The following is a 16710-nucleotide window of genomic DNA, read 5'->3' as shown; positions in this document are numbered from 1 at the left end:
AGGTTAAGCCGGGAGAATTGCTTGAACGCGGGAGGCAGAGGTTGCAGTGAGCCGAGTTTGCGTCACTGTACTCCAGCCTGGGTGACGGAGCAAGACTCCATCTCAAATAAATAAATAAATAAATAAATAAATAAATAAATAAATAAAAAATATATATACACACACACATAGATATACATATATGTGTGTATGTGTATATATATTTATATATACGTAGTAGTGGTAGTAATAGCAGCAGTAGTAGTAATAGTAGTAGTAATAGTAGTAGTAGTAATAGCAGTAGTAGTAGTAATAGTAGTAGTAGTAGTAATAGCAGTAGTAGTAGTAATAGTAGTAGTAGTAATAGTAGTAGCAGTAGGAGGAGGAGGAGGAGTAGGAGTAGGAGTAGTACTAGTAGTAGTATGCCTTAGGGATGAGGTTAGATGTTTCCAGGAGATAGAGCAGAAGCTTCACCCATCATTCATTTCACAAATATCTCATGAAGCATTTACTATGAACCACACACACTGTGCTAGGCACTGCTGATACAAAATCCCTGCCCTGGCCGGGCATGGTAGCTCACACCTGTAATCCCAGCACTTTGGGAGGCCAAGGTGGGAAGATCACTTGAGCCCAGGAGTTTAAGACCAGCATGGACAACATAGCAAGACCCCACCTTGACAAAAAATTTTTTTTAATTAGGCCGGGTGCAGTGGTTCATGCCTGTAATCCCAGCACTTTAGGAGGCCAAGACAGGCGGATCACAAGGTCAAGAGATCGAGACCATCCTGGCCAACATGGTGAAACCCCGTCTCTACTAAAAATACAAAAATTAGCTGGGTGTGGTGGCATGTGCCTGTAGTCCCAGCTACTCAGGAGACTGAGGCAGGAGAATCACTTGAACCCAGGAGGTGGAGGTTGCAGTGAGCCGAGATTACGCCACTGCACTCCAGCTTGGCAGCAGAGCAAGACTCCGTCTAAAAAAAGAAAAAACATTTAAAAAATTAGCCAAGTGTCGTGGTGAGTGCCTGTGGTCCTAGCTACTTGGGAGGCCAAGGTGGGAGGATGGCTTGGACCTAAGAGGTCAAGGCTGAAGTGAGCTATGACTGTCACAGCACTGCACTCCAGCCTGGGAGAAAGAACAAGACCCTGTTTCTTTAAAAAAAAAAAAAAAAAAAAGGATCTTTTAGGCACACCTGACCATGTGACCTTTTACAGGTAGTGGCTCCCCACTGTTTTGGTGAGGCTCAGGTGATCCTCCCACCTCAGCCTCCCCAGTAGCTGAGACCACAGCAAGTGTCACCATGCCCAGCAGTTTATCCCAAACAGCTGCTTTTCCTCTGGGGGTCTAGAATGTTGGTATGTGCTAGGCAGAGGATGTCTACACGACCAGCCCCCAGTAAGAATTTGGGGCACAGAATCTCTAGTATACCCCACTATGAGACAACCTTTTTTTTTTTTTTCCCCAAGAGACAGGGTCTCACTCTGTCACCCAGGCTGGAGTGGTGCAATCATAGCTTGCTGCAGCCTCAAACTCCTGGGCTTAGGATCTGCTTTTTTGTACCCCTCAGCACCTTGTCACCATCAGACCTCCTGAGATCAATCCATCCTCCAACCTCAGCCTCCCGAGCAGCTGGGACTACAGGCACATACCACTATGCTCAACTAATTTTTTGATTTTATTATAGAGATGGGGTCTTGCTCTGTTGCCCAGGCTAGTCTTAAACTCCTGGCCTCAACTCCTGATCCTCCCGCCTTGGCCTTCCAAAGTACTGGGATTATAGGCATGAGCCACCATGCCCAGCCCAGTAGATAACTCTTGACATGTGTGGTCACAGTTAGATCCTGGAAGAACCACGTGTGCTCAGTGTGATTCTACTGGGAAGCTTGCGCCCAGTTTCCTCCAGACACCAGACCACACACCTTCTCCCCGTGTTGACCTTGCTTGGCACCTTTTCACTGTTATGCATCACAGCCGTGAAGGTGCCTCCGTGCTGAGTCCTGCGAGATATTCTAGTGAATCATCAAACCTAGAGATGAACTTGGGGACCCCGACAATAAGTCTCCCTCTAAACAATAGAAAGAGAGCCCCAAATGAAGACACACGCCGTAAATTAGGGTTCGCAGATAAAATAGAGGGTTCCCAGTTGAATTTGAATTTCAGACAAATGTATTTTTAAGATAAATATGTCCCAATTATAGATAAACAAAAAGTTTTATCAGAAGTATGTCGCAAATGCTGCATGAGACATAGTTATCCTTAAATATTTATTTATTGTTTATTTTATATTTAAAGTTAACTAGGCTTTTTTTTTTTTTTTTTTTTTTTTGAGACAGGGTCTGAGAGTCTTATTCTGTTGCCCAGGCTGGAGTGTGATGGCATGATCTTGGCTCACTGCAGCCTCTGCCTCCCGGGTTCAAGTGATTCTCCTGCCTCAGCCTCCCAAGTAGCTGGGATTATAGGTACTCACCACCATGTCCAGCTAATTTTTTGTATTTTTAGTAGAGACAGGGTTTCACCATGTTGGTCAGGCTGTTCTCAAACTCCTGACCTCAAATGATCATCCTGCCTTGGCCTCCCAAAGTGCTGGAATTATAGGTGTGAGCCACAGTGCCCGACCTTAACTAGGCATCTTATATCTTTATTTGCTAAATTTGGCAACCACAAGGAGACTTGGGCACCTTCACTTAAATAGAGAGAGAGAAAGAAGGCAAGAAAGAGAGCGAGAGAGCAAGTTTGCTCCTGTAGAGTGTACCTTCCTCCCTTTTGGCCTGCTCCTCGAATTCATTGCGGTCATTCAGCTTGACAAGCAGGAAGGACTTGAGCCTGCTCTCGTGGGCATAGAGACGCTCCAGCTCTCGGATCTCCAGGTTGTACTGAGAGATGTCCTTCTTCTGGCGGTCCTTCATGGCAGCCATTCGAGCCATGGCCTCCACCCTGGGCAAAAGGTACAGAGCCTGAGCATCTGAGGCTCCTCCTCTCTGCTTCCCTTTCCCTGCCAGTCCAGAAGGCCTTCCTGCCTAGACAATGACTATCACTTTTATTAATTATAATGGTTTCTGGTTGTGTAAAAACAACCCTCCTTACCTGAACAACAAGAGCTGTAAGCTCTAGATCACTCCCAGAAATGATTTTCCTATCATTATCATCATCATTGCCTTCAGCATCACCATCATCATCACCACCATCACCATTACCACTATCACCATCACTACTATCATCACCATTATCACCATCACTACCATCACCATCATCACTGTCACCATCATCACCACCATCACCATTATCACCACCACCATCACCATTATCACCACTATCATCACCACCATCACCATCACCACCCCACGACCACTATAACCATCATCGCCCTCATCACCACCATCACCATTATCATCACTATCACCACCATAACCATCACCACCCACCACCACTATAACCATCATCACCTTCATTATCCATCCACCATCACCATCACCATCCCACCACCACTATAACCATCATCACCCTCATCACCACCATCACCATTATTATCACTATCACCACCACCATCACCATCACCACCCCATCACAATTATCACCACTATCATCACCACCATCACCATCGCCACCCCACCACCACTATAACCATCATCACCCTCATCACCACCATCACCATTATCATTACTATCACCACCACCATCACCATCACTATCACCATTATCATCATCACCACCATCACCACAATCATTACCATCACCACCACCATCATTATCACCATCATTACCATGACCACCATCACCATCATCACCACCACCACCACCGCCATCACCACTATCATCATCACCATTATCACCATCATCACTACCATCACCATCATCACTGTCACCATATCATCCTCACCACCATCACCATTATCACCACTATCATCACCACCATCACCACCACCACCATCATCATCCCCATTATCACCAACATTACTATGACCACCATCACCATCATCACCACCACCACGATTGCCACCTCACCGTCATCATCACCTTCCTAATCACCACTATCATCACCATCATCATCACCATCATCACCACCGTCACCATCATCATCACCACCACCACCATCATCATCATCATCACCATCATTACCATCACCATTATCATCATCATCACCATGATTACCATCACCATCATCATTATCTTCCTAATCACCACTATCATCCCCATCATCATTGCCATCACCATCATCGCCACCACCATCACCACAGTCATTATCATTACCGTCACCATTATCACCATCATTATGGTCACCACCACCATTACCACTTATCAATTACTGTGTCCCAGGCACTACCTTACATTTATATATCATTTAATCCTCTTCACCGTCTAAAGAACTCCTACAACAATATAGTAGTGATGAAACCAGGATTTAAACCCAGATCTGTCTGACTCTAAAGCCTACGCCCTTCACAGCCAAACTATATGCCTTTTGCTCCTATGAGTGTGAGGCCAGCAGAGACCCAGATTGAGAAAGATCCCCTTGGACTAGAGGCAGGGGCACTTGGAGGAGATGGCACAGCACAGAGGTCTGAATCTCAACTTCACCACAATCCCACTTACCTAGATCTCAGGTAGGCATTTTAGCATCTCTAAGCCTCCATGTCCTAGTCTGTAAAATGGGGATAATAACTCCTAGGGCAGTTGTGAGAGTTAAAACAATACCCACCAGAGTACCTAGCATCATGCCTGGCACACAGTCAGTGTTCAGAATTATTACTACTATGATTTAAGATTCCCCAACACATAAGGACCAGGGGCAGTGGTGGCCCAGAGTAGAAAGCTAGATGCTCAGCAAGGGGCTAAGAGACCTCACTGCCCCTGGACCTATCACCAGCCCACCTCTGCTCATAGGCCTGAGAAGATTGTTCAATGGCCAAGTTCATGGTTTTCTTCTGCATCAACAGGCACCGCTGGAGCTGCTGGTAGACATTGTCATAAGCAGCCTTCTCAAATCGTAGGTCTTCAATCTCCTTCCGGAGCTTGGCATTAGTGGTCAGCATCTTGTCAAAGTGAACAGTGACCTGTTGAAAAGGCCATGCTTCAAAACAGGTCTCATTTCTGGGGTATAAGACAAGGTTCCAGAAGGTACCTGGAGGACTGTCAGGTCTTTGCCCCATCTCACTCCCAAGGGCCATGGAAGAGTGGTTAGAGCACTAGGCAAGAGGTTCAACTGGTTGGAGTCAGTTGAGTGGCCCACCAACTGGCTAAGGGCCCTTTAGTGGATCCTTTTTATTGTATCTCAAATTCCTCAACTACTTTTAGACCTAACTTCCAGTTTTAGGCAATTAACAGAGGAGAGGGGAACAAGCTAAATGACACCATAGGAAATAATAAGCCAAACTGAGAAGGTATTAATAGAACTTTCTACAGGACAATTGACTTGGACTCCTCAACAAATTGATAGCATGAAAAATAAAATGGGGTGGGGCTGTTTTCATACAGGGTTTCTCAAACTCAGCACCACTGGCACTTTGGGCTGGATGATTCTTTGCAACAGGGGGCTGTCCTATGCTTTGTGGGATATTAAATACCCCCTACATTCAGGTGGCACCCTCACCTCCAACCCTGTTATGACAACCAACAGGGTCTCCTTTAGGAGACAACATCCTTTTGGAGGCAAAATCACCCCCAATTACTGAGCCTTAAAAAAAGAGACTCTGCCATTTGCCACAACATGGATGAAACTGGAGGACATTATGCTAAGTGAAATAAGCCAGACACAGAAAGAAAAATATTGCATGATCTCATTTACATGTGGACTCTAAACAAACAAAAAAAAAAGTCAAGGCTGGGTGCAGTGGCTCACGCCTGTAATCCCAGCACTTTGGGAGGCTGAGGCAGGTGGATCACCTGAGGTCAGGAGTTTGAGACCAGTCTGGCCAACATGGTGAAACCCCATCTCTACTAAAAATACAAAAATTAGACAGGCGTGGTGGTGGGCACCTGTAATCCCAGCTACTTGGGAGGCTGAGGCAGGAGAATCGCTTGAACCTGGGAGGTAGAGGTTGTAGTGAGCCGAGATCACACCACTGCACTCTAGCTTGGGTGACAGCATGAGACTCAGTCTAAAAAAAAAAAAAAAAAAAAAAAAAAAAAAAAAAGGCTGGACGTGGTGGCTCATGCCTGTAATCCCAGCACGTTAGGAGGCCGAGGTGGGCGGATTACAAGGTCAGGAGATCGAGACCATCCTGGCTAACACAGTGAAACCCCGTCTCTACTAAAGAACACAAAAAATTAACTGGGCATAGTGGCAAGCGCCTATAGTCCCAGCTACTCGGGAGGCTGAGGCAGGAGAATGGCGTGAACCCAGGAGGCAGAGGTTGCAGTGAGCCGAGATTGCGCCACTGCACTCCAGCCTGGGCGACAGAGCAAGACTCTGTCTCAAAAAACAAAACAAAACAAACAAAAAAAAGAGGCAAATATACAGAGATAGAGAATAAAAAAGTGGTTACCAGGGGCAGGTGGGGTGAGGGGGACAGGGAGCAGGGAGACGGAGGTCAGAGGATAGCAAGTAGCAGATATGGAGGAGGAGCAAGTCTAGAGCCCTAAGGTACAACATGAGGACTCCAGGGACTCTGACTGTACTGTATTTGGGGTGGGTGCAGTGGTTCATGCCTGTAATCGCAACACTTTGGGGGACCAAGATGGGTGGATCACCTGAAGTCAGGCATTTGAGACCAACATGGTGAAACCCTGTCTCTACTAAAAATACAAAAAATTAGCTGGGCGTGGAGGTGGGCACCTGTAATCCCAGCTACTCAGGAGGCCGAGGCAGGAGAATCGCTTGAACCTCGGAGGCGAAGGTTGTGGTGAGCCAAGATTGTGCCACTGCACTCCACCCTGGGGGACACAGCCAGATTCTGTCTCAAAAAAAAAAAAAAATTGTACTGTATTTGGGATTCCTGCTAATGCGCAGATTTTAGAGGTTCTTGTCACAAAACCAAAAATGGGTAACTATGTGAGATAACAGATATATGAATTTGCTTCACTATAGTAACCACTTTAATATCTATATGTATCCAGTGATATATTTTATACCTTAAATATACACAGTAGAATTTAGTTTTTATTTTTATGAAATAGGGTCTCGCTCTGTCAACCAGCTGGAATGAAGTAGTGCAATCACAGACTCAAGCAATCCTCCCAGCTCAGCCTCCCGAGCAGCTAGAACTACAGGTGCAAACCACCATGCTGGGCTATTTTTTTGTATTTTTAGTAGAGACAGGGTTTCACCAAGTTGCCCAGGCTGGTCTCGAACTCCTGGGCTCAAATGATCCTCCCATCTCAGCCTCCCAAAGTGCTTGGATTATAGGTGTGAGCCACCACACCCAGTCTATCTTTTTTTTAATAAAATAATTTTTGAAGTTTTTTTAAAAGACCATGTGAAGTGCTCCCATAAGCATTGAGAAGAAACAACTCAAAAAAAATATTCCTAACAGCAAAGGGATTTAATTTCTTTGGAGGTTTTCAAAGTATGTTCTAAGAAACATTTGGTTTCTGTAGGGCCAACACTGGGGTAAAGCAAGTGAGGCAACCAGGGCATGAAATTTAAGGAGGCACTCTCTCTCAGGTGCCAGCCCTGTGATTCCTCAAGCCTGAGCAGGAGAACCTCCTAAAATGTTGCATCCTGAGCTCTTTGCTTGCTTCTGCTAGTCTCAGCTCCGGGTGTTCCTGAGTGTCTCCATAGCCACCACACAAGGTAGGGGAGTCCCTAGGAGCAGAGCATTCTGATTCTATCTTTGCATCCTCCACTTCCTCTTGGGAAGTTATCAGTTATCAGTTATTTGCTATTTACTGTGAATTTTGCTCCAGGACTGTAGGCATACTATCTATCCTCTGACTGTGGGGGAGAAAGACCTGACCTAGGGGGAGGACAGTTATCAGTTATCAGTTATTGGCTCTTTACTGTGAATTTTGCTCCAGGACTGTAGGCATACTATCTATCCTCTGACTGTGGGGGGGAAGACCTGACCTAGGGGGAGGACTCTCAGGCCCCACTGAGTAGGTAGAGGATATTTAGGACCATGGGGGTACTCTGAGACCCCGAAATCACCTTTAGAGATGGCTGCCTAACCTTTTTCTTTTTTTCTTTCTTTTCTTTTTTTTTTTTTTTTTTTTCTGAGACAGGTTCTCACTCTCTCATCCAGATCCAGACTGGAGTGCAGTGGCACCATCTCGACTCACTGCAAACTCCGCCTCCTAGATTCAAGATATTCACCTGCCTCAGCCTCCCAAGTAGCTGGGATTACAGGCATGCATCATCATGCCCAGCTAATTTTTATTTTTTATTTTTATTTTTGTATTTTTAGTAGAGGCAGCATTTCACCGTGGTGGCCAGGCTGGTCTCAAACTCCTGACCTCAAGTGATCCACCCACCCTGGCCTCCCAAATTGCTGGGATTACAGGCATGAGTTACCACACCAGGCCAGCTGCCTAACCTATTAAAAGGCACAATCACATCTGGTTAGGGATGAAGGGAAGAGGGGACTACTTTGAGATGCAAAAAACAGACCTCTCAGAAATATAAAAAGGAGCATTACTACAGATCTTATGGAAAAACTACAAGGGATATACTAGGAACAACTATATACCAACAGATTAGGATAATTTAGATGAAATAGACAAATTCCTAGAAAGACACAAACTACTGAAATTGATTTGAGAAGAATAGAACATCTGAATAGACTTAGAACAAAAAAGCAGACCTCTGAGGCTGCAGTGAGCCCTGATCATGCCACTGCACTCCAGCCTGAGTGACAGAGTGAGACTCTGTCTCAGAAAAAAAAAAAAAAAAAAAAAAAAATTGTACCTATAGACAAGTCATCATTAAATCATGCATGCATTTAGTAACTCATTCAATCAACAGACATTTGCTGAGGCATTAAACACCATGCCAGGCATTACATCTATGATTCTTAACCAATGGGATCTTCAGTCTTTCTGGGTTTGCTAATAACGGTACAGATGCCTGAACCTACGCCCTGGAGGTTCTGATTTGGTGAATCCGGAGGGGATCCAGGAATCTGTATTTTTAACACATATCCTGGGAATCCTGAGGCACAGCTGCAAATCACTGGGCATGGATATTAAAAAAACACTGCCCTGTCCTTCAGCAGCAACTTGGGGAGGTATACGGAGATCAGATCCACTTAGCTCCCACCATGCCTGGTCAAAGCCTGGGGGTCAAAGTCCAGGGGAAGCTAGGAGCTTTGTTTAGTGAGGGAATGACAGGCTTTCTTCCAAATCCATTCACTTTCTCTCTCTAGTAGCTCATGTGGGAGCTACAGTTTCACAAACCAGACTGGAATGTGTTGTTTGTCCCTGTCCGTCATTCCTTCTCCACTTTTTTTGCTTTTCCAGGTGAACCACCTCTCCTCTAATCCACATATTTTGGATAGGGCTGCCCTTCCCTGACTTGGGGTGGCAGTGGGTGGATCTGGGAGAGAGGGGCCCCAGGGTAGCCATGTGACTCAGGCCCATGTATTTCATTCTTCTGACCTCCGTGATTGGTTCAGAAATGGGCAAATGACCCAAATTGGCCCAGTGGGAACTCTCCCCAGAATATGTGATTAAACTCTTAGGAAAAAGATGTTTCATTTCTACTAGCATTTGTTCACACTGGGGGCTACCCAAAAACGAAATCCACTCAGAGGAGAGATGGACAGAGAATATGTCTTAAAGACATGTATGGAGCACCTAGATCCAGCTATGCCTGAAGGCCCCACTTCCTCTTCTGGATCTTTCAATTCTATGACAAACACGTTCCCCTTTTTGCTTAAGCCAGATTGCAATTTAGGGAACCCTGCCTAATACAAAAGTCACTATAGGTTGAGGGTGATCAGTGTCACCTTTCCCATTATCAAGTTATGCATATCTATGCCGACTAATTCTTAGAGACAACACCAACAACAAAAAGGCACTGGCTATGACAGAGGCATGAGCAGCTTGTCACGGAGGAGGAAGGTCTAACTAATGCTGCTTTGGTAATGGGTAATATTTGAGCTGCTTCTTGAAAACAAACAGGAAGTTTGGGGCAGAGAACTAAGAGTAGGCATCCCAGGTAGGTTGGGGGATTCAGGTAAGGGTTTGAGGGGATAACCGCATTTGCTAAGGTGGACGGTAAATCCTAAAGGCTTCCTGGCCTGTGTGTCCATTAGTTCACCTGCTCCTGAGTCAACCAGGGAAATGGGTATGTTCTGCTAATGACTGGGCAGACATCATTCTTTGCTCTGAGCAAAGTCGGGCAGAGCTGTTTGCAGAGCTGCAGAGAACACCTTACATACGAGATTCAAACGGGTTTCCAAAATGTGAATCTGTTTCTGCAGTTTCCGGGGGTTATTGGCCTCCTGTATTTTTGTGAAAATCTGTTTTTGGTTTGCGATTTTTTTTTCCATCTCAACAATCTGAAAAAAAAAAAAAGAGAGAGAGAGAAAGAGAGAGAGAAATTCCAGCTGTGTTAGCATCTGTGTGGGTACCAGTTCTACAGTTCACTAACTGAAGTGTGCTCAGACAAAAACTGCAATGTTCTTTCTTCTCCTATAAATGGAATTTTTACTTATCTCTTGGATGCCTCCTCAATTAGACTGAATCTTAGCCAGTCTGGGCTACAATGAAGCAATCTGGAGATCTGCTGTCACCTGTGCATGTAAATATCACTCACCTGTGACATTTACATACATTGACATACATTCTGCCTACCCAAAGCCATGGTTTCCAGCAGAAATGACGTCGTCCTCCTCCGAGGGGCTTTCTGTAACCTTGAAGAAGTGATTTTTTGGCTCTTGCAATGATGAAGGCACTAGTGGCATGTAATGGGTGGGTCACGAGAGGTCACATACCCTGCAGCATGTGAGATAGCACCAGGCATCCAAGACTTATCCTCCATCCTTGTGACTTCCCAGTGCCCCTCTGGACATTACGTAGATGAGAGACCTCCTTATATTTTTATTTTCTTTTGAGACTTTCTTTTCTTTTTTTGAGACAGGGCCTCACTCTGTCGCCCAGGCTGGAGGGCAGTGGCACAATCTCGGCTCACCACAACCTCCGCCTTCCAGGTTCAAGCGATTCTCCTACCGCAGTCTCTCGAGTAACTGAGACTAAAGGCATGCACCACCATGCCTGTCTAATTTTTTCTGTATTTTTAGTACAGACAGGGTTTTGCCATGTTGGCCAGCCTGGTTTTGAACTCCTGGCCTCAAGTGATCCACTTGCCTCAACATCCCAAAGTGCTGGGGTTACAGGCATGAGCCACTATGCCTGGCTCCTTTTCCACATCTGGTCAAAAAAGATAGTTTGATTCTAGGTACAGAAAATTTGGCCAGCATTTTGGGAGGCCAAGGTGGGAGTATCACTTGAGCCCAGGAATTTGAGACCAGCCTGGACAACAAAGTGAGACCCCCATCTCTACAAAAAAAAAATCTAAAAATAGTCAGGCATGGTGGCAAGCACCTACAGTCTCAGCTACTTGAGAGGCTGAGACAGGAGGATCACTTGAGCCTGGGAGGTCAAAGCTGCAGTGAGCCATGATTGTGTCACTGCACTCCAGCCTGAACGGAGCAAGACCCTATCTTAAACAACAACAACAACAACAACAACAACAACAACAAAAACAACTATCGTTTCTATGTACACACACAGAATTTTCCATTCAATTCTAATAAACACTGAATTATCCGAGACTGTAGTCACTGTATCAATTAAGAGAAGATTATTCTTTGATTTGTTTGTAACTCTACTAAGAGTTGGTCACCATTCTGAAAATCACATCACCAGCACAGCCTGAATCATGTTCTTCAAGTCGTGGATACAGTCGGCCTGCATCTGTCTGTAGTGTGTATAATGTTTGGCGATTCTGCCTATCAGTGCAGTTTTTAGGCCAGGGGTCTGCAAACTCCAGCCCGTGGCCAAATCTGGCCCACTACCTGTTTTTGTCAATAAAGTTTTATTGAAACCCAGCCATGCCCCTTCATTTATGTATTGTCTATGGCTGCCCTCGAGCTACAAAGGCAGAGCTAAGGACTTGTAACAGAGACCATGTGGCCCACAAGGCCAAAATATTCACTATCTGGTTCCCTGCAGAAACAGTTTGCTGACCCTGTTCTAGGTAAGTCAGATGAGGACATTCACATATTAAAATAAACATCATTTTAGTACAAATAATGATTTTAAAGCATAAGTAAAGGGAAAATATTCTATCATTTATGGATTTCATTTCGGATTGTAAAGGGATAATTATTTGCTGTTGAAAAGGGTGTTGGCAGACATAATGTTGAATGAAAAAAGCCAGTTATAAAGTGCATATCCTGGAAGAGGTGATTTACATGCAATTCTATATGCAGACAAAACAAAGTTATGATGCCGGAGATCAGGATGAGGTTCCTTGGGGGTGGTTTGTGAAAGAGACCAAGGAAGTCTTCTGGATGCTGCAATAATCTACCTCTTGATCTTGGTGATGATTACCTGAGTATATACTTAAGTATCAGTTCATTGAGCTGTATCCTTAAGACGTGTGCATCTCACCATGTGTAATTAACAACTCAGCGGAAGAAGAAAGGGAGGAAGAAAGAAAGGAAAAGAAATGGGTGTTAGAGGCCGGGCATGGTGGCTCACGCCTATAACCCCAGCACTTTGGGAGACTGAGATGAGTGGATCACTTGAGGCCAACATGGTGAAACCCTAGCTCTCTCTTTTTTTTTTTTTTTTTTTTTTTTTTTTTGAGATGGAGTCTTTGCTTTGTCACAATTTTGGCTCACTACAACCTCCGTCTCCTGGGTTCATGCAATTTCCCTGCCTCAGCCTCCCAAGTAGCTGGGATTACAGGCATGTGCCACCACACCTGGCTAATTTTTGTATTTTTAGTAGAGACAGAGTTTCACCATATTGGTCAGGCTGGTCTTGAACTCCTGACCTCAAGTGATCCACCCACCTCAGCCTCTCAAAGTGCTGGGATTACAGGTGTGAGCCACCACAGCCAGCCTGAAACCCTATCTCTTCTAAAAATTACAAAAATTAGCCAGGTGTGGTGGCATGCGCCTGTAATCCCAGCTACTTGGGAGGCTAAGGCACGAGAATCACTTGAACCTGGGAGATGGAAGTTGCAGTGAGCTAAGATCACAGCACTGCACTGTCTTGCTCTGGTGACAGAGCAAGGCTCTGTTAAAAAAAAAAAAAAAAAAAAGGAAGGAAGGAGGGAAAGAAGGAGGGAGGGAGGGAAGGAAGGAAAGGAAAGGAAAGGAAAGAGAGAGAGAGAAAGGGAGAAATGGGTGTTATGGGTTTTGGGAGTGATAGGTTTAAGAACCACTGTCCTAAAGGGATTCACAAATGGGCTGTGTATTTGAGAGGTCCTTTCCTGCTTGTAAGTTTGGTATTCACAGATTCAAAGTCTTGGGGTGGAAACTGAGGCAAAGCCACTGGGCTTAGAGAGGTTGAGGTCCTTGGTGACCCCAGAGAAAGCAGTTTCAGTGGAGGTGACTTCTTCCCATCACCACAGATGGAGGAGGAAATAACATCTGCCCAAGAAAGGGAAGCAGGGAATGTAGACAAGTCTTTCTAGAAATTTCTAGAAAGGGGGAAGCTGGCAATAATTTGGGATTGCAGATGGGTTGTGTTTTGAGTTTCATTTGTGCGCAGTTTTCAGGTTATTTTGAGATAAAAGAGGCAAGGGAGGGATACCTTGACAAAACAGAAGGTGAAGATGAGAGCAGGGCTGTCATTGATGGAGCGAGGTCTTTCCCTAATAATGGGGGATGCGACTGAGGGAGGCCTAACACAGGAGGGGTCTGGCTGTATAGAAAGGCAATGGGACACCTCTCCCTCTGAGGCAATGCAGATGGAGCAGAGGATGGAGGGCTGCATCCTCTTGGGGTGCAGGGAAAGGCATGGCTGCCACAGTCTTTTAAAGCAGATGAAACAACACTGAGGCCACCTACATCCAGAGGACTTTTTGCTAAGTAAAATGTAAATAACCTAAATGCAAAGTGGTGTCCTGGATTAGATCCTGGGACAATAAAAGGACATGAATGGAAAACACCAGTGAAATCCCAATAAAGGGCCTCATGTGGTGCCTCATGCCTGTAATCCCAACACATTGAGAGGCTGCAGCGAGTGGATCAGCTGAGGTCAGGAGTTTGAGACCAGCCTGGCCAACATGGTGAAACCCCGTCTCTACTAGGAATACAAAAATCAGCCAAATATGGTGGTGGGCACCTGTAATTCCAGCTACTCAGGAAACTGAGGCAGGAGAACTGCTTGAACCTGGGAGGTGGAGGTTGCAGTGAACTGAGATCATGCCATTGCACTCCAGCCTGGGCGACAAGAGCGAAACTCCGTCTTAAATAAAGAAACTCCAAGCGGCCAGGCACAGTGGCTCACGCCTGTAATCCCAGCACTTTGGGAGGCCGAGGCGGGTGGATCATGAGATCAGGAGATTGAGACTATCCTGGCTAACACAGTGAAACCCCGTCTCTACCAAAAATACAAAAATTAGCCGGATGTGGTGGCATGTGCCCGTAATCCCTGCTACTTTGGAGGCTGAGGCAGGAGAATCGCTTGAGCCCAGGAATCGGAGGTTGCAGTGAGCCAAGATCACCACTGCACTCCAGCCTGGCAACAGAGCGAGACCTGTCTCAAAAAAAAAAAAAAAAAAAAAAGAAAAGAAAAGAAACTCCAATAAAAACTGGAGTTCAGTTAATAGTAACATATCAACATTCATTGCTTGGTTTTGACAAATGTCCCATGGTAATGTACAATGTTTACATTAGGGGGAGCGGGGTGAAGGGTATGTGAGAACTATATTATCTTTGTAACCATTCTGTAAATTTTAAAGTATGCCAAAATAAAAAAACTTATTAAAAATAATTGATAAATATCCTTTTGTCCAAGCCTCCTTGGTTGGGTATTATGTTACTTGCAGTCAAAAGTATTCCTGACACACCATCCACTTTACTCATTAGGATGACTGAGTCTGACTTCAAATAAGTGAAATCTACCCTGCCATGGCTGGCAGGAAAAAATGTTAGTGTCTCTCTATACCCTCGTAATGCCAGCCCAGTTCTCTAGACCCAAACGCTCCCCAGCCACTGTCTCAGAAACTTCACTCCATAGTTTCTCATATGAGGCATTCAGAAACACTGCTAGCAGTGTGCATAACCAGCCCGTGATGCAGCCTTAGCCTACACCCAGGCAAATATCTTCATTATCAATATTTAACCCCATCTAGAAGCAGATGGCTAATGCTAAGTCCCAGAAGGCTTTAGAGAAGTTTCAGATATTTAACCCCACCTCAATATTCAACCCCATCTAGAAGCAGATGGCTAATGCTAAGTCCCAGAAGGCCTTAGAGAAGTTCCAGAACTAGTATCTAAAGAAGAGTGCCCTTCAAGACTGGTGAGTACCAGATCCTAAGCACAACAGAGGCACATTCTCTTCTTGGAGGCTGGGCTGAGCCTAAGCTCTGAGATGTCTTTTTGGAACCCTGGTAGGTACAGGCAACAGGGAATGAAGGGGACAATGACATTCGAAGCAACTTGGTTTGTTCCTGTTTGTGTCAAGATGGTGGCTTGATGAGGATAATCTAAAGCTCAGTTCTTGTTCTGGAAGTGAGTAGTTCTGGATGAGGAAGGCTTAAGTGCTCAGTGTTGTGAAATATAAAGTTTGCTAGCCTCCAGCTGGGAAAATCAGGGGCCCTGTGCAGAGCCTGGGCTGGTGAATTCTGCAAGCAGTTGCATCTGGGATTCCATGTTAGCATCCCTGAGCTTTAATTCCCTTTGGTTATCCCCAAGTCTTCAGAAAGTCTACACAGCACAGTCTCAGCTATCATCATGGGAAGCTGAAAGAAAAATCTACACTAGTGGGCTATAAAATGTGGTCAGGAGGATGGCATACAAAAGTGGGCCAGCTAATAAGACATGACAGGATGGCAGAGATGATAGCAAACTAGAATGTGTGCACCCTATGTTAAGGAGCACCAGCTTGTTATCAGTTAAGAAAAATGTAAGTTACAGAAAGCCCAACTACAGAGTGGCTTAAGCAAATTACGGTTTATCTTTTTCTCATAGCAAGTTGCTGCTGCTTGTAATCCCAGTACTTTGGGAGGCTGAGGGAGGTGGATCACCTGAGGTCGGAAGTTCGAGACGAGCCTGGCCAACACAGTGAAACACCATCTCTACTAAAAATACAAAAATTAGCTGGACATGGTGGTGCACATCTGTAATCCCAGCTACTTGGGAGGCTGAGGCACGAGAATTTCTGGAACCTGGGAGGTGGACGCTGCAGTAAGCTAAGGATGCACCACTGTACTCCAGCCTGGGTGACAGAGGGAGACTCTGTCTCACAAAAAAAAAAAGAAAAAAAGTTGCTGAGCTAAGTTCCATAGCTCAAGTAAGTAAGGACAAGATCTCTGTAATTCACCTGACTGTTCCCTTATTGTTAAAAGATGGCTGCCATTGCACTGACCTTCACAGTCATATTCCAGGGAGGAAAGTAGAAAATGCAATACAGATGAAGAGGTAGGTCATCTTTCTGGAAAGCAAGATTTTCCCAGAAACCCCAACAGACTTCCTCTTAAAACTCATTGTCTACCCTTAGCTGCAAGGGAAGATGGGAGGAGCATTTTAGCTGGGCACAAGACCAGCTTGAACAAGGTCAGAAATCTGTTAGAGAAGAAAAAGTAGACAATAGGGGAACAGTTGTCAGTGTCAC

General features: G+C 45.1%; 4 protein-coding genes across 7 annotated transcripts in view; 2 read left to right on the top strand and 2 right to left on the bottom strand.

Moving 5' to 3' along the window:
- Nucleotides 1–16710, top strand: part of GPN3 (GPN-loop GTPase 3) — a 637401-nt gene that overhangs the window by 198841 nt on the left and 421850 nt on the right. The gene's annotated exons all lie outside the window — the stretch shown is intronic.
- VPS29 (VPS29 retromer complex component) overlaps nucleotides 1–16710 on the top strand; it is a 444410-nt gene that overhangs the window by 45405 nt on the left and 382295 nt on the right. The window lies entirely within an intron of this gene.
- Nucleotides 1–16710, bottom strand: part of LOC126931527 (peptidyl-prolyl cis-trans isomerase NIMA-interacting 4-like) — a 773797-nt gene that overhangs the window by 392430 nt on the left and 364657 nt on the right. The gene's annotated exons all lie outside the window — the stretch shown is intronic.
- The window catches only part of CCDC63 (coiled-coil domain containing 63), a 58378-nt gene that overhangs the window by 22907 nt on the left and 18761 nt on the right, over nucleotides 1–16710 (bottom strand). For 3 of the 4 annotated variants that reach the window (XM_050749762.1, XM_050749764.1, XM_050749765.1), the window contains exons 5-7: nucleotides 10296–10415; nucleotides 4852–5033; nucleotides 2736–2917 (exon numbers count right to left, since the gene is read on the bottom strand). In XM_050749762.1, the coding sequence (XP_050605719.1) occupies nucleotides 2736–2917; nucleotides 4852–5033; nucleotides 10296–10415 (484 nt within the window). The remainder of the gene's footprint in view (nucleotides 1–2735; nucleotides 2918–4851; nucleotides 5034–10295; nucleotides 10416–16710) is intronic. The other variant, XM_050749763.1, reaches the window with a different exon arrangement.

The sequence above is a fragment of the Macaca thibetana genome, chromosome 11, assembly GCF_024542745.1.
Source record: "Macaca thibetana thibetana isolate TM-01 chromosome 11, ASM2454274v1, whole genome shotgun sequence".
Lineage (NCBI taxonomy): Eukaryota > Metazoa > Chordata > Mammalia > Primates > Cercopithecidae > Macaca > Macaca thibetana.
The sequence above is the reverse complement of the archived record's forward strand: the minus strand, read 5'-3'. Positions and strand labels throughout refer to the sequence as shown.